Here is a 24172-nt window from a genome sequence, read left to right as displayed (position 1 = left end):
CCAGTTTGTATAATAATAATAATAATAATAATAATAATAATAATAATAATAATAATAATAATAGAATTCTAGAGTTGGAAGAGACTCTAAGGCCCATCCAGTCCAATCCCCTTCTGCCCAGAAGAAAGACACAATCAAAGCCCTCCCAACAAATGGCTATCCAGTTTGTATAATAATAATAATAATAATAATAATAATAATAATAGAATTCTAGAGTTGGAAGAGATTCTAAGGGCCATCCAGTCCAATCCCCTTCTGCCCGGAAGAAAGACACAATCAAAGCCCTCCCGACAGATAGCCATCCAGTTTGAATAATAATAATAATAATAATAATAATAATAGAATTCTAGAGTCGGAAGAGACTCTAAGGGCCATCCAGTCCAATCCCCTTCTGCCAGGAAGAAAGACACAATCAAAGCCCTCCCAACAGATGGCTATCCAGTTTGAATAATTATTAATAATAATAATAATAGAATTCTAGAGTTGGAAGAGATTCTAAGGGCCATCCAGTCCAATCCTCTTCTGCCAGGAAGAAAGACACAATCAAAGCCCTCCAGACAGATGGCTATCCAGTTTGAATAATAATAATAATAATAGTAATAATAATAATAATAGAATCCTAGAGTTGAGATTGTAAGGGCCATCCAGTCCAATCCCCTTCTGCCAGGAAGAAAGACACAATCAAAGCCCTCCTGACAGATGGCTATCCAGTTTGTATAATAATAATAATAATAATAATAATAATAGAATTCTAGAGTTGGAAGAGACTCTAAGGGCCATCCAGTCCAATCCCTTTCTGCCAGGAAGAAAGACACAATCAAAGCCCTCCCGACAGATGGCTATCCAGTTTGAATAATAATAATAATAATAATAGAATCCTAGAGTTGGAAGAGACTCTAAGGGCCATGCAGTCCAATCCGGTTCTGCCAGGAAGAAAGACACAATCAAAGCCCTCCTGACAGATAGCTATCCAGTTTGTATAATAATAATGATGATGATAATAGAATCCTAGAGTTGGAAGAGATTGCAAGGGCCATGCAGTCCAATTCCCTTCTGCCAGGAAGAAAGACACAATCAAATCCCTCCCGACAGATCGCTATCCAGTTTGAATAATAATAATAATAATAATAGAATCCTAGAGTTGAGATTGTAAGGGTCATCCAGTCCAATTCCCTTCTGCCAGGAAGAAAGACACAATCAAAGCCCTCCTGACAGATGGCTATCCAGTTTGTATAATAATAATAAATAAATAAATAAACCTAAAGCTCCAGAGAGCTTCTGTGCAACCATTTCAAAGCTCCCTGCTTGAGCGGTGATGACACGATCGTCAGCATAGATGAAACTCTTTGTCACTTCTGGCAGTGGCTGGCCATTTGCGCAGATGATTAGTATTGGATACGAATATGTCGCTTGAGCGGCTGAGGAAGGAAAGGAAAGTTCCTGAGGCTGTTAGTAATTGTGAGAGTTGAAGTCCAATTAGTCTAGTCAGGACTGTAGCCAGGATTTTGATTTTGGGGAGGGGGGGGCTGAGTTTGATTCGGGGGGGGGGGCTGAGTGAAAGAGGGTCTAGCCTAGCAAACCTTTTGTATCATTACCCCAATACCCCCATGCATATGGGATATATTGAGCATGGTGATCAGATCATGATATGAATAAACATAACAGTTTAAATAATGTACCAGTAAGGCCTTCTCATTCACAAAAATGAGAATTTCGGGGGGGGGGGGGGCTGAAGCCCTCAAGCCCCCCACCCCCGGTACATGCCTGAGTCCAGTGGTGTCATGTGTAAAAGCACCTAAAGCTCCAGAGAGCTTCTGTGCAACCATTTCAAAGCTCCCTGCTTGAGCGGTGATGACACGATCGTCAGCATAGATGAAAGTCTTTGTCACTTCTAGCAATGGCTAGTCATTTGCGTAAATGATCAGCTCTGGGTAGGAATATGTAGCTTAAGAGAGAGAATATTTTGAGTTGAGTTTGCAAACATCAAATCCCCCAATCAGATTTCCGTTCCTTCCCCAGCCGACCCTTTGGCTCAAGTGACCCAACTTTTCCGGGAACATTTGCTGGAGAAGGCGCTTTCATGCGTCTCAAGGCTGGAGAGCCAGGCGCCCGTCAGCCACAGCGAAGGGTAAGCAACGCTTTCTGTCCTTTCCTCCTCCATTGACAACCTGGGATCCAGCTTGGAGTTGTTGGAAAGTGGAGCATTTTTGCACATCTCTCTCTCCATCTTGCAGGGAATTTTCCGACGCTCTGGAATACCTGCACTTCCTTAACAGCTGTGCGGATGCGGTCCCCAGTCCGTCCCCTTCCATTGGCACAAACATGGATGCTGCAATAGGTGAGATTTGCTGAATGGTGACAAGATTGGAAGGAGAAAATTACAGATAGGGAAAGGTGGAAACAAAGGGAATAAAAACAATCTAGGAAAACAGCCTCAAAGCCGTCCTACCATCCAGTTTTGATCCGAAATTGTCATTGCACGAATTTATTGTTCATTTATTGCACTGCTGTTATATTCACAAAAAATACCCAGAAAATGTTAATAAAAATATTCACAGGAAAAATTCCGCCAAAAAATTACATAAAAATATTCTGAAATATATTAGCATAAATATTTGCAGAAAAATATTCATAAAAATATTTACAAAATATGTGTAAATGTATTCACAAAATATATTCATACAAATATTAGCAGAAAATATTCAGTAAAATATTAGTTAAAATATTCACAAAAATATGTGTAAACGTATTCACAAAATATATTCCTACAAATATTAGCAGAAAATATTCAGTAAAATATTCGTAAAAATATTCACAAAAATATGTGTAAATGTATTCACAAAATATATTCATACAAATATTAGTAGAAAATACTCAGTAAAATATTCGTAAAAATATTCACAAAATATGTGTAAACGTATTCACAAAATATATTCCTACAAATATTAGTAGAAAATATTCAGTAAAATATTCGTACAAATATTCACAAAATATGTGTAAATGTACTCATAAAATATATTCATACAAATATTAGCAGAAAATATTCAGGAAAATATTCGTAAAAATATTCACAAAAATATGTGTAAACGTATTCGCAAAATATATTCCTACAAATATTAGCAGAAAATATTCAGTAAAATATTTGTAAAAATATTCACAAAAATATTCGTAAAAATATTCACAAAAATATGTGTAAACGTATTCACAAAATATATTCATACAAATATTACCCGAAAATATTCAGTAAAATATTTGTGAAAATATTCACAAAAATATGTGTAAATGTATTCACAAAATATATTCCTACAAATATTAGCAGAAAATATTCAGGAAAATATTCGTAAAAATATTCACAAAAATATGTGTAAACGTATTCACAAAATATATTCATACAAATATTAGCAGAAAATATTCAGTAAAATATTCATAAAAATATTCACAAAAATATGTGTAAACGTATTCGCAAAATATATTCATACAAATATTAGCAGAAAATAATTCAGTAAAATATTTGTAAAAATATTCACAAAAATATGTGTAAATGTACTCATAAAATATATTCATACAAATATTAGCAGAAAATATTCAGTAAAATATTCGTAAAAATATTCACAAAATATGTGTAAATGTATTCACAAAATATATTCATACAAATATTAGCAGAAAATATTCAGTAAAATATTCGTAAAAATATTCACAAAATGTGTAAATATATTCACAAAATATATTCATACAGATATTAGCAGAAAATATTCAGTAAAATACTCGTTAAAATATTTGCAAAATATGTGTAAATATATTTGCAAAATATATTCATACAAATATTAGCAGAAAATAATCAGTAAAATATTCACAAAAATATGTGTAAATGTATTCGCAAAATATATTCATACAAATATTATTAGAAAATATTCAGTAAAATATTCGTAAAAATATTCACAAAAATATGTGAAAATGTATTCGCAAAATATATTCATACAAATATTAGCAGAAAATATGCAGTAAAATATTCGTAAAAATATTCACAAAAATATGTGTAAATGTATTCACAAAATATATTCCTACAAATATTAGCAGAAAATATTCAGTAAAATATTCATTAAAATATTCACAAAATATGTGTAAATGTATTCACAAAATATATTCCTACAAATATTAGCAGAAAATATTCAGTAAAATATTCGTAAAAATATTCACAAAATATGTGTAAATGTATTCACAAAATATATTCCTACAAATATTAGCAGAAAATATTCAGTAAAATATTCATTAAAATATTCACAAAATATGTGTAAATGTATTCACAAAATATATTCAGTAAAATATTAGCAGAAAATATTCAGTAAAATATTCGTAAAAATATTCACAAAATATGTGTAAATGTATTCACAAAATATATTCATACAAATATTAGTAGAAAATATTCAGTAAAATATTCGTAAAAATATTCACAAAAATATGTGTAAACATATTCGCAAAATATATTCATACAAATATTAGCAGAAAATATTCAGTAAAATATTCATAAAAATATTTGCAGAAACATATTCCCTTCCCTTTGTCCCTAGGCACTGACCCCATTGCACACTGGTGGGCCTCAGTGGTGGCCATGGCCATCCATGGGCTTCAAGGGGATGACGAAGCGGTGGAGAACCTGTATCCGCTGGTGGAGTCCATGCCCAAAGCCCTCCAGGCCTCTGAGTAAGTACAAGAGACACAGCTGGGTCATGGCATCCTATAATAAACTAATAATAAACTTTATTTTTAACTCAAGGTGGCTATAGGGAGCAAGTCCAACGACTGAACCTTCCTAAAACGACTGGAAACTAGTGAATATGTAGGCAGCCATTCATAGAATCACAATATTGGAAGTACTACTACTACTAGTAGTAGTAGTGTAGTAGTAGTAGTAGTAGTAGAAACCCCAGGGGCCATCCAGTCTAACCACCTTCTGCCTTTATGCAGGAAAAGTACAATCAAAGCAGTCCCAATAGATGGCAATTCAACCACTAGAGTAGTAGTAGTAGTAGTAGTAGTAGAAACCCCAGGGGCCATCCAGTCCAACCACCTTCTGCCTTTATGCAGGAAAAGTACAATCAAAGCAGTCCCAATAGATGGCAATTCAACCACTAGAGTAGTAGTAGTAGTAGTAGTAGTAGAAATCCCAGGTGCCATCCAGTCCAACCCCCCCTTTGCCTTCATGCAGGAAAAGCACAATCAAAGCAGCCCCAATATATGGTAATTCAACCTCTGGATTAGCAGTAGTAGTACTAGTAGTAGTAGTAGAAGAAGAAACCCCAGGGGCCTTCTAGTCTAATCCCCTTCTGCCTTCATGCAGGAAAAGCACAATCAGAGCATCCCCAACAGAGGGCCATCCAGCCTCTAGTGTAGTAGTAGTAGTAGTAGAAACCCCAGGGGCCTTCCATTCCAATCCCCTTCTGCCTTCATGCAGGAAAAACACAATCAAAGGACCCCCAACAGATAGCCATCCAGCCTCTGGAATAGTAGTAGTAGTAGTAGAAGTAGTAGTAGCAGAAACCCCAGGAGCTATCCAGTCCAATCCCTTTCTGCCTTCATGTAGGAAAGGCATAATCAAAGTACCCCTGACAATGGCCTAATGTTGTTATTGTTGATGGTGATGATGAATCTAATTATGGATGTAGGAAGAGAGGAGTCTGGGCCCTAATTCTGTGGGCTATTTAATGCCTTTTCCTCCCTTTCTCCCTGATTATCACGACCAGAAGTGTGAAATGAATGGTTGCACCTTGGGGAGCTCCTTTAGCCCTCGAAATGATGGGGTGTCTCTTTGCGCAGCTTGCCAGGACCGTCCGATTCTTCTCTCTCCGTTGCAGGAACCCTCTTCCCTGGGCGGCGCTGCACACATTCAAGGCGGCCCGCATGCTGCTGGGCAAACTGGACTGCAGCCTGGGCCAGTGCGACGCCGCGGGCGACTACTTGCGCGAGAGTCTGGGCAGCAACGCTCCCACCAGTACCACTGACAGAGTGAGTCCTAGTAGAGTTGAACGGACGCCATCCGGGGGGGGGGGGGGGGGGAGAGCTAGGAGGAGCCTAACACCCAAATTAGGAGGTTCTGGGTTTGGGTTGAGACCCAGGGCCAAGGCTGTGGGAGGAAAACCACTTTGAGTCTTCTTATGAGGAGGAAAAGCAGGGTATAAATCAGGCCTGGGCAAAGTTCGGCCTCCACTTTCCTCCAGGTGTTTTGGACTCCAACTCCCACAACTCCCACAATTCCCTCCCCCTTTGCTCTGGCCAGAGCGAAGACAGAAGGGAGCAGAAGACACTTCCATCTTGTCTTTACTAATAATATAATATAGTATATTGTATATACATATAATATTTATAATATTCTAATGTAATACAATATAATAGTAGTAATAATAATTCAATATTATAATTATATATTTACATTACATGTAATATTACTAATAATATTACAATATAATGGTATAGTTCAATATAGTAATATATACTGATATTGTACTATGCTAATAATATAATGTATTGTATGAAAATATATACTGTAAGCCGCTCTGAGTCCCCTTCGGGGTGAGAAGAGCGGCATATAAATGCCGTAAATAAATAATAATAATAAATAAATAACAGCCTCAGGCCCCTTCCTTTTCACCTTCAGCCGCTTAAGTGGTTAGGAATTGTGGGAGTTGAAGTCCAAAACACCTGGAGGGAGGGCTGAACTTTGCCCAGACCTGGTATAAATAAACATAAACATGATGATGATGATGATGGCCTGAGGCTGTTAAGAATGATGGGAGTTGAAGTCCAAAACACCTGGAAAGGAGGACTGAACCCAGACCTGGTATAAATAAACATAAACATGATGATGATGGGGGCCTGAGGCTGTTAGGAATGATGGGAGTTGAAGTCCAAAACAGCTGGAGAAAGGGCCGAACTTTGCTCAGGCCTGATATGAATAAACATAAACATGATGAAGATTATGAGGGCCTGAGGCTGTTAGGAATGATGGGAGTTGAAGTCCAAAACACCTGGAGGGAGGGCCGAACTTTGCCCAGGCCTGGTATAAATAAACATATCATGATGATGAGGGCCTGAGGCTGTTAGGAATGATGGGAGTTGAAGTCCAAAACACCTAGGGGGAGGTCAGAACTTTGACCACGCCTGGTATAAATAAACATAATGATGATGAGAGCCTGAGGCTGTTAAGAATGATGGGAGTTGAAGTCCAAAACACCTGGAAGGAGGGCCTAACTTTGCTCAGGCCTGGTATAATTAAACATAAACATGATGATGATGATGAGGGCCTGAAGCTGTTAGGAATGATGGGAGTTGAAGTCCAAAACGGCTGGAGGGAGGGCTGAACTTTGCCCAGACCTGGTATAAATAAACATAAACATGATGATGATGATGATGAGGGCCTGAGGCTGTTAGGAATGATGGGAGTTGAAGTCCAAAACAGCTGGAGGAAGGGCCGAACTTTGCCCAGTCCTGGTATAAATAAACATAAACATGATGATGATGGCCGGAAGCTGTTAGGAATGATGGGAGTTGAAGTCCAAAACAGCTGGAGAAAGGGCCAAACTTTTCTCAGGCCTGATATGAATAAACATAAACATGATGAAGATGATGAGGGCCTGAGGCTGTTAGGAATGATGGGAGTTGAAATCCAAAACACCTGGAGGAAGGCCAAATTTTTACCCAGGCTTGGTATGAATAAACAGAAACAGAAACATGATGATGATGATGATGATGATGATGATGATGATGATGATGATGAGGGCCTGAGGCTGTTAGGAATGATGGGAGGTGAAGTCCAAAACACCTGGAGAAAGGACCGAACTTCACCCAGTCCTGGTATAAATAAACAGAAACATAAACATGATGATGATGATGACATGAGGCTGTTAGGAATGATAGGAGTTGAAGTCCAAAACACCTGGAAGGAGGGCCTAACTTTGCCCAGTCCTGGTATAAATAAAGATAAACATAAACATGATGATTATAGCCTGAGGCTGTTAGGAATGATGGGAGTTGAAGTCCAAAACACCTGGAGGGAGGGCCAAACTTTGCCCAGGCTTGGTATAAATAAACATAAACATGATGATGATGACATGAGGCTGTTAGGAATGATGGGAGTTGAAGTCCAAAACACCTGGAGGGAGGGCCAAACTTTGCCCAGGCTTGGTATAAGTAAACATAAACATGATGATGATGATGATGATGATGATGATGGCCTGAAGCTGCTAGGAATGATGGGAGTTGAAGTCCAAAACACCTGGAGGAAGGGCCAAATTTTTACCCAGGCCAGGTATAAATAATCAGAAACAGAAACATGATGATGATTACGATGATGATGGCCTGAGGCTGTTTGGAATGATGGGAGTTGAAGTCCAAAACACCTGGAGGAAGGGCCTTACTTTGCCCAGTCCTGGTATAAGTAAACATAAACATGATGATGATGATGATGATGATGATGATGATGATGATGATGAGGGCCTGAAGCTGCTAGGAATGATGGGAGTTGAAGTCCAAAACACCTGGAGGAAGGGCCAAACTTTGCCCAAGCCTGGTATGAATAAACAAAAACATAAACATGATGATGATGGCAAAATGAAGTTGGGAACACCCTGAAATAAGAAATCCTCCCCATTTTTTTTTGTTTACGTCTTGAATTTTAGGCCCGTTTTTGGGTTCTTTGGGGCACCGATTCAGAAATTGGCATTGCATAGATGGCATCAGCTCTAGGCGCTTAGATAAGGTTATTGTGGTTTTCTATGGGCAGACGGCGCATGTTTATCTCAAAAGCTAGAGCTGATAGGGAGAAACTGGTGCCGTGTTTGGAATCAGCAGGCCAAAGATACCCAAAAGCAAGCTGGCTCCAAAAGTGCAATTTTTTTAGTCCCAGGAACTTTAGGATGGAGCTAAGCATATGGATATATATACATATAGATTAGGAATCCAAAGGAAAGCAGCAAGTCGTGTGGCCAAGGCGATGGGAACCATTTCCAAGCTTCTCCCTCGTTACAACACGATGCATCGGAGCTCAAGTGGCGGTTTCGGGGGTGCATTGTAGTTGCATTGCATGTGTGGCCAGAGCTGTGCAATGCCCCTCCAGTGCAGCCCTGAGGCCGCCCTCTACCAGCGGATGACCATTGAGATAGTGTTTAGGACGCGGAGTAGACTCATAGAATTGGGAGAGACCCTAAGGATTATCTATTTCAACCCCCTTCTGCCACAAAGGACGGCACAATCAAAGCACTCCCGACAGATGGCCAGAGGAGGAGACGCTACCATGTGTTGAGGCAGCGTATTCCACTGCTGATTGGAGTGAATTGTGCGGTCAAATAAAGGTACCCGCAAAACCTAACTTATTATAAAAGCCGCCCACTTGAGAGATCTCTTTATCTCTGTAACACAGCTGGTTAATCATCAGCTGCAATAGTTCACTGCCGACCAAAAGGTGACAGGTTCGAAGCCCGAGTCGGACTGAGCACCCAACTGTTAAGCCTAGCTTACTGTGCACCTAAGCCAGTGTTTCTCAACCTGGGGTCAGGACCCATGAGGGGGTCGTGAGGGGGTGTCAAAGGGGTCGCCAAAGACCATCAGAAAACATAGTATTTTCTGTCCGTCATTGGGATTCTGTGTGAGAAGTTGGACCCAATTCTATTGTTGGTCAAGTTCAGAATGCTCTTTGATTGTAGGTGAACTATAAACCCCAACAACTACAACTCCCAAATGTCAAGGTCTATTTCCCCCAGATTCCACAAGTATTCACATTTGGGCATATTGAGTATTTGTGCCAAGTTTGGTCCAGATCCATCATTGCATGAATCCACAGCACTCCTCTGGGTATAGGTGAACTATAACTCCCAAACTCAAGGTCAATGCCCACCAAACCCTTCCAGTGTTTTCTGTTGGTCATGGGAGTTCTGTGTGCCAAGTTCGGTTTAAATCCATCGATGGTGGAGTTCAGAATGCTCTTCCATTATAGGTGAACTATCAATCCCAGCAACTACAACTCCCAAATTACAAAATCAATCCTCCCCTCCCCCCCACCAACCCCACTAGCATTCACATTTGGGCATATTGGGAATTTGTGCTCAATTTAGTCCAGTGAATGAAAATCCATCCCGCATATCGGATATTTACATTACGATTTATAACTACTAAAATGACAGCTATCAAATAGCAACGAAAACAATATTATGGTTGGGGGTCACCACAACATATGGAACTGCATCAAGGGGTCACGGCATTAGCAAGGTTGAGAACCACTGACCTAAGCAGTTTGGAAATAGCTGAGCTGTGAGTAGAGAAATTAGGGACCACTTAAAGTGGGGAGGTATTTATTTATTTGTTTGTTTGTTTATTTATTATTTACCGCATTTGTAGACCGCCTTTCTCAGCCAGAGGCGACTCAACGCAATTCACAGTCGGCAGCAATTCGATGCCATAACAAATATCAAAATACAGTTAAAGCAATTATAGAAACAATTCAACATTTAAAATGTAATATGAAAAGCAAATATATCTGTAAAAACAAGATCCTCGGCGTCTCCTTACTAAAATCGTTGTCCAGTTGCATCAGCAGTCATTCCATATATTTGTTTACGTTGAATTATGCTCCAGTAGAAAAAGCTACGTGGTTTTGCGCAAGTACTGTAATGTATTTTTTTGTTTTTTGGCTTTTTAAGTCCCATCTGCTGTGTTTTTCAGTATTTTTTATGAGTGATGGTCACTCGTTAGCCTGATAAGTGTCTTGTGTCCAAATTTGGTGTCAATTTGTCCAGTGGTTTTTGAGGTAATGTTTATCCCACAAACGAACATTAGAATCATAGAATCATAGAATCAAAGAGTTGGAAGAGACCTCATGGGCCATCCAGTCCAACCCCCTGCCAAAAAGCAGGAATATTGCATTCAAATCACCCCTGACAGATGGCCATCCAGCCTCTGTTTAAAAGCCTCCAAAGAAGGAGCCTCCACCACACTCCGGGGCAGAGAGTTCCACTGCTGAACGGCTCTCACAGTCAGGAAGTTCTTCCTCATGTTCAGATGGAATCTCATCTCTTGTAGTTTGAAGCCATTGTTCCGCGTCCTAGTCTCCAAGGAAGCAGAAAACAAGCTTGCTCCCTCCTCCCTGTGGTTTCCTCTCACATATTTATACATGGCTATCATATCTCCCTTCAGCCTTCTCTTCTTCAGGCTAAACATGCCCAGCACCTTAAGCCGCTCCTCATAGGGCTTGTTCTCCAGACCCTTGATCATTTTAGTCGCCCTCCTCTGGACACATTCCAGCTTGTCAATATCTCTCTTGAATTGTGGTGCCCAGAATTGGACACAATATTCCAGGTGTGGTCTAACCAAAGCAGAATAGAGCATGGGGAGCATGACTTCCCTAGATCTAGACACTATGCTCCTCTTGATGCAGGCCAAAATCCCATTGGCTTTTTTTGCCGCCACATCTCATTCCTGGCTCATGTTTAACTTGTTGTCCACAAGGACTCCAAGATGCTCACTTGTTGGCCTGATAGGTGTCTTGTGTCCAAATTTGGTGTCAATTCACCCAGTGGTTTTTGAGCTATGTTAATCTCACAAACAAACATTACATTTTTATTTATATAGACTAGCCCTCCCCTGCCACGTGTTGCTGTGGCCCAGTTTGTGTATATGTGTTCTGTGTGTATATATGTGTGTGTATATGTGTATATGTGGTTTTGCGCTTGTGTTTTAATGTATTTTATTATTATTATTATATTATTATTATTATTATTATTATTATTATTATTATTATTATCTTTATTTGTGCCCCACTAACATCTCCCGAAGGACTCGGTGTGGCTTACAAAGGCCAAGGGCCCTCAATAAAACAACAGCACAACAAATACAACAATAAAACTCATAAAGCAAACCAATAAACAATAAGAGCAATAACAATAAAACATTAAAAACAATACATCATAACACATTTAAAACTAGGGCCGGGCCAAATGTAATGACTAATTTTTTGGGGTTTTTTTGGCTTATTAAGTCTCTTCTGTTGTGTTTTTCAGTGTTTTAAAGAGTGACGGTCACTCGTTGGCCTGATAGGTGTCTTGTGTCCAAATTTGGTGTCAATTCTTCCAGTGGTTTTTGAGTTCTGTTAATCCCACAAACAAACACTACATTTTTTTATTTATATAAATGGGACCATCCAAAACAAACAAAAACAACATTCTGGCTTTTTCCTAATAAACAGTGTTACTAAATGACTAAATGATATTACCTAAAACACTCCAAAACAATGCCTTTTTCAAATAACCACTGGGTACCCAAGTTAGTTACCCTAACGGCGCTCCATGCAGTCATGCCGGCCACATGACCTTGGAGGTGTCTATGGACAACGCTGGCTCTTCGGCTTAGAAATGGAGATGAGCACCACACCCCAGAGTCAGACATGACTGGACTTAATGTCAGGGGACTACCTTTACCTACCTACCCAAGTTAGTAATAAATAAATCTCACAAATAAATTGAGTTAAATTCTCCGACCGATTATTTTACATTTGCTATTCTACAAATTTCATCTTGTAATTTAATCCCATCTTGCAACTTATTATTTAATCAAATTTTAATGTGTTTTAATGTATTTTAGTTAACTATTACAGGAGTTTTAGGATAGCGATTAGCATTGCAATTGAGAGAGTCCTCCTCTGCCCTCTGCATCCTTTTCCTTGGCTGACGGCTGTCCATTTTCCAGCGTTCTTTCTATCTCTCCTTCTTCAGGCCGTCCAGTTCCTCTTGTGCGACCTTCTGCTCATCACTCGCACTCGGCTCTGGCAGCAGCAGATGCAAGCGGCCCAGCCCCGCGGCGGACCCTACCAAGCCTCGGCCCACGAACTGCGCGGGTTTCAGCAGGAGCTCAGCAGTCTCCGGCGCCTGGCGCAAGCGGACAGACCCGCCATGCACAGGGTGAGCACGGATTCCTGGGAGTCATTGTTCCCCTCCTTCCCCGAAGGTCCATTTTGCATTATAGTTCTTGCGGGGTGGAGTTAGGAGTGCACAGATCTCCCAATGGTTTCTGAACATCAAATCCTGCAGCCGACACGTCCAGTGCTTGAGTTGATGGGGGAATCCTGGTAGCTTTGGTGCCAAAAAAGGACTTTTTCTGAGCTCTGATGACATGATATCCTGAGTTTCCTCTAGAGCAGTGGTTCTCAACGTGGGGTCCCCAGATGTTTTTGGCCTACAACTCCCAGAAATCCTAACAGCTGGTAAACTACCTGGGATTTCTGGGAGTTGTAGGCCAAAAACATCTGGGGACCCCAGGTTGAGAACCACTGCTCTAGAGCAAGCACAGGGCAACTTGGGCCCTCTGTTAGGGAAAATTACCCTAAGATAAACAGCAGAGCACCCAAAAACAAACAGAATCCAAAAGTTACACATCAGCTCATTAGCTTGAAGGCCATGTGATGTGACTGTAAAGAATTCAGGAGACAACGATGCAGAGTCCAATCTGGTTACACCCCGCATAGACTACTGCAACGCACTCTACGTGGGGTTGCCATTGAAGACTGTCCGGAAGCTTCAACTAGTCCAACTAACAGCAGCCATGTTGCTAACAGGGAGCATACAATCCCCTTGTTGCGCCCGCTCCACTGGCTGCCGGTTTGCTACCAGGCCCAATTCAAAGTGTTGGCTTTCGCCTATAAAGCCCTAAATGGTTCTGGCCCAGCTTACCTGTCCGAACATGTCTCCCCTTACGAATCATTGAGGACTCTAAGATTGTCTGGGGAGGCCCTGCTCTCGGTCCCGCCTTTGCCTCAAGTACGTTTGGCGGGAACGAGAGACAGGGTCTTCTCAGTGGTGGCCCCTCTGCTATGGAACACCCTCCCTAGGGAGATTAGATCTGCTCCCTCCCTCTTAACGTTTCGGGAGACAAGTTAAAACATGGCTGTTTGAGCAAGCGTTTAAGCGGCTGAGGGGGAAAAGGAAGGGGCCTGAGGCTGTTAGGAATTGTGGGAGTTGAAGTCCAAAACACCTGGAGGGCCAAATTTGCCCAAGCCTGCTCTAGACCTAGGAGTCTCCAGATGCAGCCCTCTACGGACTTGACCTGACCCTCGCCCTAAACTTAGCGAAATGCCTTTGTTGGATTCCCTTTCAGGTTTTCCTCCACGAGGCCACGGCCCGGCTGATGGCCCGTGCCAGCCCCACTCGGACCCACCAACTATTGGACCGGAGCCTGCGCCGAAGGGGGGCCTCGAACCTGAACAAAGGAGGTGAGCGAGCCAGGAAGGGAGAGTTGGTTGGGCAGGTGGTTTTCTATACTCTGATGGTTGTGTGTCTTGCTGTCCTCCACCTTGGACATTGTGGGTTGCTGCGATCACCGAAATTTCGTAGATGCCAACCAGGAGATGTGTAGCTGAGCAACAAAAACACAGTGTGACCGGATGAGGGAGCAAACATTGCTAAGGAGGAAGAAACCCAAGTTACAAGCAAGATATTTATTATTATTATTTATTTACTTCATTTATATACCGCTTTTCTCAGCCCTCAGGCGACTCAAAGCGGTTAACAACAGCAAAATTCAATGCAAAAATATCAGATAGGTTCTGTAGGTTTGTTCTGAAGTTGAATTTGTATGTAAGTTGGAACATACATACATCTATGAACCTATTCCACTTTGAATTTGTATGTAAGTTGGAATAGGTAAAGGTAAAGGTTTTCCCCTAACTCCTGTCATGTCTGACTCTGGGGGGTGGTGCTCATCTCCATTTCCAAGCCAAAGAGCCGGTGTTGCCCGTAGACACCTCCAAGGTGATGTGGCTGGCATGACTGCATGGAGCGCTGTTACCTTCCCACCGGAGCGGTACCTATTGATCTACTCACATTTGCATGTTTTCGAACTGCTAAGTTGGCAGAAGCTGGGGCTGACAGTGGAAGCTCACGTTGCTCCCCGGATTCAAACCTGTGACCTTTCGGTCAACAAGTTTAGCAGCTCAGCAGTTTAACCCACTGCGCCACAGGGAGCTCCAAGTTGGAGTAGGTGTGTGTGTATGTGAATGAATTGTTTATTGTACTAGCCATAGGCCATGAATGTGTGTGTGTGTGTGTGTGTGTGTAAATATAAATATAAATATAAATATAAATATAAATATAAATATATATATATATATATATATATGGAGCCCCCTAGTGTCATAGCGGATTAAACCGCTGAGCTGCAGAACTTGCTAACCAAAAGGTCGGTGGTTCGAATCTGGGGAGTGGGGTGAGCTCCTGCTGTTAGCCCCAGCTTCTGCCAACCTAGCAGTTCAAAAATATGGAAATTTGAGTAGATCAATAGGTACCCCTTCTGTGGGAAAGTAATGGCGCTCCATGCAGTAATGCTGGCTACATGACCTTGGAGGCGTCGATGGACAATGCCGGCTCTTTGGCTTAGAAATTGAGATAAGCACCAACCCCCCCCCCCCCCCCCAGAGTCGGACACGACTAGACTTAATGACAAGGGGAAACCTTTACCATATATATATATATAGAGAGAGAGAGAGAGAGAGAGAGAAATAGCTTTGGATCACATAGGGAGGGGTTAACACCCCTGTAGTGTTTCCTTTGCTGTCTGTGCCCCTGTTCAGAAGATCTCACTTACTTTCCGTCCCTGTGAGAATTGGGCTCGTACATGGTCTGCGTCTTTACCTTCTCCTGCTGTGGACCTGGAGTACTGTGGTCTTACCACCCTCCCTCCCTTTCCCAACCTGACTAATACTGGGTTGTTGTAGGTTTTTCGGAATAGAACATGGCCATACAGCCCGAAAAACCTACCACAACCCAGTGATTCCGGCCATGAAAGCCTTCGACAAGACACTGACCAATCCTGTCTCCCTTCCAGCCAGCGAACAAGACAGCCGCCCGACGGCGAGGGAGCATGCCGAAGCCCTCCTCCTCGCCTGCTCCTACTTGCCCCCCGCCTTCCTCTTGGGGCCCGGTCAGCGGGTGGGCATGTTGGCCGAAGCGGCCCGCTCCCTGGAGAAGCTGGGCGACAAACGGACACTCCACGAATGCCAGCAGATGATCATCCGGCTCAGCAGCGGCTCCACCGTCACCTCCAGCTAGAGACGACATTGGGGTCCAGGACTTCAGAACGGGAGGGATGGAGACCCCTTCCTCTGAGAGCAGAACGGACGCTAAGACCAAGCAGAGAATGAGGGCTTGCTGCCCATCAACTTCCTCCTTTCTCTCCAGGTAACTGTGACTCTGAGGGGTTGCTCTCCTACCTCCCGTAAACGTCTCCGGGAAGCCCCTCTCGAAGCTATTGCTGAGTAAGGACACAGCGAAGAAGCCGTGGTGGTGGGCTTAAGTCAGGAGGGGGATATATTTTCACTTATTGCAAAATCAGCGGAGATTGACTCAGGTTTTAGAGTCTTACGGGGTTAGGCACAACCATACTTCAATCCTCCCGGAAACCAACGCAGACACGGTTTCCGCCGGTTCTCTCACCTCCGTATCTATGTCTTTCCACTAATCTTCTATTGCAATGACATCTTTTCCTATGCGTCCTGCAATGTCCCCTACTTCCTCCGGGAATGTCCTTGCTTCTCCCGGATGCTGGAAATCCATACGACAAGGGAGACCCCTGGTGGCAGCTCCCAGCATTGCAGGATGTCCACAGACCAGGTCTGGATAAGCTTTGGCTGTATGTTCTTTTTCGCAACTGACTCTTATTGGCTGTTGCATCCCTTATGTGAGCCTTATGGCCTCCATATGAGGCATCTCTCTCTTTTTTTTTGCAAGCAGAGGGCAAAATTATCCAGCTTTGAGAAGAAGGTATCACACAGCTTGGAGAAGCCCGGGGTTCAAAATGCAAGAAGCAAAAGGCATCATTTTGCATCATTTATAGACTGCCACTTGATGGGCTTTGGGGCCGAAAACAACCAACGGAGAGTGCCGATTCCCATAATTTCCAACAATTGCATTGCTGGGGAGGGTTTTTCACACGATACCATCGCTCCCTTTTGAGATTTGCAGTTCGGGGAGGGATACAGACAGTACTCAAAGCTTTGTTGTCGAAAGCTTTCATGGGTTGCTGTGATTTTTCTGGACTGTCTGGCCATCTTCCAGAAGCATTCTCTCCTGACGTTTCACCCACCTCTATGCCAAGCATCCTCAGAGGTTGTGAAGTATGTTGGAAACTAGGCAAGTGAGGTTTATATATCTGTGGGATAATGTCCAGGGTTAGAGTCCAGTGGGATAAAGCACTGAGCTGCTGAACTTGTTGACCGAAAGGTCGCAGGTTCAAATCCGGGGAGCGGCATGAGCTCCCACTGTCAGCCCCAGCTTCTGCCAACCTAGCAATTCAAAAACATCCACATGTGAGTAGATCAATAGGTACTGCTCCTGCAGGAAGGTGACAGTGCTCCATGCAGTCATGCTGGCCACATGACCTTGGCGGTGTCTACGGACAACGCCAGCTCTTCGGCTTAGAAATGGAGATGAGCACCAACCCCCAGAGTCGGACACGACTGGACTTAATGTCAGGGGAAAACCTTTACTTAATATCCAAGGTGGGAGAAAGAACTCTTGTCTGCTTGAGGCAGGTGTGAATGTTGCAAATGACCATCATGATTAGCACTAGGTGGCCTTGCAGCTTGGGTTGCTGACTGGTTGCTGCTTGGCAGAATCCTTTGTTGGGAAGTGTTAGCTGGCCCTGATTCAAATGACCACCTTGATTAGTACTAAATGGCCTTGCAGTTTCAATGCCTGACTGGTTGCTGCCTAGCAGAATCCTATGTTGGGTGGTGTTAGCTGGCCCTGATTGATTCTTGTATGGAAGAGCAACACCCAAAAAGAAGGAGAATTCCAGACAAGAATCAATCAGGGCCTGCTATCACCTCCCAACAAAAGATTCCCCCAGGCAGGAAGCAGCCAAGCTTTGAAGCTGCACGGCCATTTAGTGCTACTCAAGGTGGCCATTTGCAATAGACACACCTGCCTCAAGCGGACAAGAGTTCAGGACAGTAAATAAAGAGCAACACTAAAAAAAACCCAGAAGAAATCCAGACATGAAATAATCAGGGCCAGCTAACACCTCCCAACAAAGGATTCCCCCAGGCAGGAAGCAGCTAGGCTTTGAAGCTACAAGGCTATTCAGTGCTAGTCAAGCTGGCCAATTGCAACATTCACACTTGCTCCAAGTAGACAAGAGTTCTTTCTCCCACCTTGGACATAATTCCACAGATATATAAACCTCACTTGCCTAGTTTTCAACAGACCTCACAACCCCTGAGGATTCCTGCCATAGATGTGGGTGAAACATCAGGAGAGAATGCTTCTGGAACATGGCCATACAATTTGGAAAAAGGACAGCCTTTGTTTTGTTTTGGTACGACACTATACAGTATTGGCATACTTCTTTGTTTACATAATGCTGGAAGGAAGCAATTCGGAACCCAAAACAGCAGCTCAGCAGACTCTGAGAAATGAGATAACTACCATCATCTTGTCCTTCCTTTGGGAGCCCAGAGCATCCTTGTGGTTTAATTTCCCTCCTTTCCCACAACAACAACAGTCCAAATCGTAAATTTAGGGACAAAGCACAGGCGCCCCATCCAGAAAGGAATATAGGCACATGTAAGGTGCGTACTGCATACACAAATATATATATCCTATATCCCTCTCTGCTCCAATCTGAACCGCTCAGCCACCGTTCTTCCATGAAAACATATTTTCGTAGCGTTGAGGATTTTTTTGTACATACGATAAAATTTGGAAAGAAACAAAACACGTATGTCTCTGTTTTCAATGCTCGATTAAAGGGATGGGGAGCGTCTGGGTGATTTTGGAGAAAGGGGTCAGCTCTTTATTAGGTCTGCAGCGCGAAAATTATTTCCCCTTCACATTAAGTCTAGTCAAGTCCGTCTCTCGGAGATGGTGCTTATCTCCATTTCTAAGTAGAAGAGCCGGCGTTGTTCGTAGACTCCTCCAAGATCATGTGGCCATCATGTCTGCATGAAATGGTATTACCTTCCCACCGGAGTGGTATCTATTGATCTAGTCACATTTGCATGTTTTCGAACTTCTAGGTTGGCAGAAGCTGGGGCTAACAGCAGGAGCTCACCCCTCTCCCCGGATTAGAACCTCCGACCTTTTGGTCAGCAAGTTCAGCAGCTCAGCAGTTTAACCTCGCTGCAGCTCCGGATGAACAAATATGCACATATATTTTTTTGTGGGAAAAAACCCTTCTGTGAAAGAGTGATACCACATTTTAAATGAAGCACAATTTTAACCAAAAGGAATGGGAATGTGAGCCTGATGAGATAGTTAAGTGAATCAGGATGTTTTGGACTTCCTCCCTCCTTTTCTTTTCCTTTTCTTTCTCTTTCTTTCCCTTTTCCTCCTTTTCTTTCTTTCTTTCTTTCTTTCTTTCTTTCTTTCTTTCCCGTTCCCTCCATTCGTCCTTCCATTCCTCTTTCTCCCTCATTCCCTTTTTCTTCCTCCCTCCCTTTTCCCTTCCTTCCTTCCTTCCTTTACCTTTTCCTCCCTCTCTTTCTTTCCTCCTTCCTTCCTTTCATTCTTTCTTTCATTCTTTCTCTTTCGCCATCCCTCCGTTCCCGTCTTTCTCCCTTATTCCCTTTTTCTTCCTCCCTTTGTTTTCCTTTTTCTTTCTTTCTTTTCTCATTCTCTTTCTTTCTTTCTTTTCTTTCTTTCTCTTTCCTTCTTTCACCATCCCTCTGTTCCCATCTTTCTCCCTCGTTCCCTTTTTCTTCCTCTCTCCCTTTCTTTTCATTTTCTTTCTTTCCTTGTTCTTTTCTTTCTTTCCCTCTTTGCCATCCCTCCGTTCCTATCTTTCTCCCTCATTCCCTTTTTCTTCCTCCCTCCCTTTCTTTTCCTTTTCTTTCTTTCTCTTTCCCTTTTTCGCCGTCCCTCCATTCCCGTCTTTCTCCCCCATTCCCTTTTTCTTCCTCTCTTTCTTTTCCTTTTCTTTCTTTCCTCATTCTCTTCTTTCTTTCTTTCTCTTTCCCTCTTTTTCCATCCCTCCCCGTCTTTCTCCCTCATTCCCTTTTTCTTCCTCCCTCCCTTTCTTTTCTTCTTCTTTCTCTTTCTTTCTTTCCTCATTCTCTTCTTTCTTTTCTTTCTCTCTCTTTCCCTCTTTCGCTGTCCCTCCGTTCCTGTCTTTCTCCCTCATTCCCTTTTTCTTCCTCCCTCCTTCTTTTCCTTTTCTTTCTTCTCAGGGGAGTATCACTCTATTTGATCGATTGAGGACATTATCCAACAAAACACACCAGAGTCCTATAAACATCGAAGACGATGGTGCTCTCAATACCCTATGAGAACATAGCCACGTCATAGTCTGAAGCATCCATAGGACTTTTGACTATGGGATCATAGCCAGACATGTATTAATGACATCAAGTGTGTATTTTTGACATCACCTTGGACATCTGTAGGATTTTGACTATGAGAACATATCCAGACGTGCATTGATGACAACATTGCCCAATGTGTCCACTAGACTCTGGTTATGAGGATGTACCCAGTGTGTACAGATGACATCATTCGTGGCTTCCAGAAGTCACTAGCTATGAGAACATAGCTGTGTTGTGTGTTGATGAACATTAGCATCCATAGAACTCTGGCTATGAGGATGTATCCAAGCATGCATTGGTGACATCAATGGAGGTGTCCATATTATTTTGACCATGAGAACATAGCCAGGCATGAATTGACAACACCAATGGAGGTTTCCAAAGGACTTTGAGGACATATTCAGGTGTGTATTAATGACACCATCCCCTGAGCCTTCCAGAAGTCTCTGGCTATGAGAACATAGTCATGTATTGATGGCATCAATGGAAGTATCTATAGGATTTTGACCATGGGGGCATACCCAAGCATGTATTGATGGCATCAATGGGGGTCTCTATTGGACTTCAAGGGCATTCTCTGGCATGTATAGATGACATCATCAACCAAAGCTTCCATATGACTGGAATCAATGAAAGTGTCTATATTGACCATGAGGACCATACCCAGGCATGTATTGATGACATCAATTGCAGCGTCTATTGGACTTCGTGGGCACACTCTGGTGACATAATCAACCCAACCTTCCATAAGACTCTGTCTATGATAACATAGTCATGTATTGATGGCATCAATGGAAGTGTCTATAGGATTTTGTCCATGGGGACATACCCAGGTATGCATTGATATCAATGGCAGTGTCTATAGGACTTTGAGGGCATACTCTGGAATGTATAGATGACATCATCAACCTAGGCTTCCATAAGACTGGTTATGAGAACATAGCCATGTATTGATGGCATCAATGAAACTATCTGTAGAATTTTGATCATGAGGACATACCCTGGTATTGATGACATCAATGGGGGTGTCTATAGGAATTTGAGGATATATAGCCAGGCATGGATTGATGACACCAATGGAGGTGACCAAAGGGCTTTGAGGACATATTCAGGTGTGTACTGACGACATCATCAACTAAGCCTTCCATAAGACTCTGGCTATGAGAACATACGCATGTATTGATGGCATCAATGGAAGTGTCTAGAGGATTTTGACCACGAGGGCATACCCAGCCATGTATTAATGGAGATGTCTATAGGACTTTGAGGACATATAGCCAGGCATGGATTGATGACACCAATGAAGATGACCAAAGGGCTTTGAGGACATATTCAGGTTTGTATTGATGACACCATCAATTAAGCCTTCCATAAGACTCTGGCTATGAGAACATAGGTATGTATTGATGGCATCAATGGAAGTGTCTAGAGGATTTTGACCACAGGGACATATCCAGCCATGTATTAATGGGGGTGTCTGAGGACATATAGTCAGGCATGGATTGATGACACCAATGGAGGTGTCCAAAGGACTTTGAGGACATGTTCAGCTGTGTACAGATGACATCGTCAACCAAGGCTTCCATAAGACTGGCTATGAGAACATAGGCATGTATTGATGGCATCAATGGAAGCGTCTAGAGAATTTTGACCACAGGGACATACCCAGCCATGTATTAATGGGGGTGTCTATAGGATATTGAAGACATATAGCCAGGCATGGATTGATGACACCAACGGGAGTGTCCAAAGGACTTTGAGGACATGTTCAGGTGTGTACATCAACCAAGGCTTCCATAAGACTCTGGCTATGAGGACGTAGGCATGTATTGATGACATCAACAGAGGTGTCCATAAGACTTTGACTAGGAGAACATATCCAGGCGTGTATTGAAGACATCATCAATGGAGTTGTCCATGGGAGTCTGGCTATGAGAATGTACTCGGGTGTGTACTGATGACATCATCAAAGGAGGTATCCTTAGGAGTCGGGCTATGAGAACATAACCAAGTGTAAATGAAGTGTCCATAGGACATGGCAGAGCAGGGATTCGAATCCTGATCCCCAGAGTTTCCATCCTAGTTTATAGAGGCCACCTTGGAACCCAGTTAGGGCGAATGGTGGCATATAAACAAATATATAGTCCAGTGCTCAAACCACTGCACCGTATTGTCTTACGAGCCCCTATTTTATCACATACTAAATGTAAACATGTCCATCTATCCTGATAGTTACTCCTCATTGGGAATAAAATAGGTTACTAGGGGACTCTATAGACATCCAAAACAATTGTTGAATCTTTATTGATGTTTTGAATTCAAGGTCCTCATTATTTTTTTTTAACTTTCTTTCTTTTTTTTTTTTGTAACTCTTAAGGAAAATAAATTTCTTTTAGAAAGCTCGTTACACACAAGTCTTCAGTGTGAAGCAATATACTAAATAAGAACACTAGGGTTTTTTTTAACATTTACATCTCTCATATATATTATATATATGTATATGTATACATATATATACACTATAGAATGAGGCAAGATATAATACACAACGGTTTCGCCATTTTACAGTCATTATGTACAAGATGCCATTCAAAAGACAGCCGGGGCAGGTGGGTTGGGTCGCCAGCAAACCTTGACGGGAAAGCGGCGAACGCCGGTGCGGGGATGATGGGATACGGGGCACATGGGGAGGGAGAGTACCATGGAAAGATGGGGAGATGGACCCGAGCAATGGGACGCAACCCAATGGAGAAACCGTGAGAGCAAACGCTGGAGCAGAAAAGGGCCAAAGTGTTAGGGCGTTTGGAGAATTGGTTAAGATGTTTGCCAATGAATCACATAATCGGAAGGGACCCCTAAAGGTCATCTAGTCCAACCCCCTGGAAAAGCACAATCAAAGCCCCCCTGACAGATGGTCATCCAGCCTCTGTTTATGCAAAATGCAATTTGTTTCATAAAGATCAAGTAGACAGAACATATTGTAAAGAACAAAAATAACTTTCTGGCCTTGCATTGCACATTTTAGTGCAAATATTAAGACACAAAGTGTTCAAAGGAGCCTCCATCTGATTTCGAGGCAGAGAGTTCCACTATTGAACAGCTCTTACAGTCAGGAATGCCTCATGTTCAGTGGAATCTCCTTGCCTACCATTTGGACCCATGGCTCCATTGAGTCCTAGTCTCCAGAAAACAAGTCTGCTCCCTCTTCCGTATGACATCCTTTCCAATATTTATACATGGCTCTCATGTCTCAATCTTCTCTTCTGGAGGCAAAACAGATTCAGCTTTTTAGGAAAGAATTATCTTCGTTTGTCATGGAGAGAAGTAACTTTTGGAGAGCCAAGGAGGGTTCAATCCTGGGCTTGATGCTCTTCAACATCATAATCAATGACTTGGGTGATGACGGAACAGAAGGCAATGTGACCAAACTTGCAAAAAAACCCACATTGTGTTGCCGAAGGCTTTTGTGGTTGGAACCACTGGGTTGTTGTGCGTTTTCTGGGCTGTATGGCCATGTTCCACGTCGCGGGAGAATGCTTCTGGAAGATGGCCATACAGCCCGGAAAACACACAGCAACACAAATCTCAAATCCTCCAGAGGACAGGATCAGGATCCAAAATGATACTGAGAGATTAAAGAGCCGGGCCAAAACCAACGTAATGAGAAAGAGAGGTCTATGCTTTGGTAGTAAAAATGAAAGGGGGGACACCGACTTGAAACCATGACAGGGATTTAGGAGTATTAGTAGAGTGCAAATGAGTCAACAGTGTGATGCGGCAGCGAAAAAAGCCAATGCGATTCTGTTGTCTAAAAAGAGGGAAGTCATAATCTCACTCTAT

At 42.5% G+C, this 24172-nt stretch overlaps 1 protein-coding gene across 1 annotated transcript in view; it reads left to right on the top strand.

Annotated features, from left to right (window-relative positions):
• LOC132781566 (sterol regulatory element-binding protein 1-like) overlaps positions 1–16755 on the top strand; it is a 49926-nt gene extending 33171 nt beyond the window's left edge. The window contains exons 13-19 of the mRNA XM_067461771.1: positions 2020–2128; positions 2235–2338; positions 4569–4701; positions 5853–6003; positions 12756–12941; positions 14134–14248; positions 15859–16755. Coding sequence (XP_067317872.1) covers positions 2020–2128; positions 2235–2338; positions 4569–4701; positions 5853–6003; positions 12756–12941; positions 14134–14248; positions 15859–16082 — 1022 coding nt within the window. The 3' untranslated portion in view covers positions 16083–16755. The remainder of the gene's footprint in view (positions 1–2019; positions 2129–2234; positions 2339–4568; positions 4702–5852; positions 6004–12755; positions 12942–14133; positions 14249–15858) is intronic.
• The last annotated feature ends 7417 nt before the right edge of the window (positions 16756–24172 follow it).

Source organism: Anolis sagrei, chromosome Y (assembly GCF_037176765.1).
Source record: "Anolis sagrei isolate rAnoSag1 chromosome Y, rAnoSag1.mat, whole genome shotgun sequence".
Classification (NCBI taxonomy): domain Eukaryota; kingdom Metazoa; phylum Chordata; class Lepidosauria; order Squamata; family Dactyloidae; genus Anolis; species Anolis sagrei.
The sequence above is the reverse complement of the archived record's forward strand: the minus strand, read 5'-3'. Positions and strand labels throughout refer to the sequence as shown.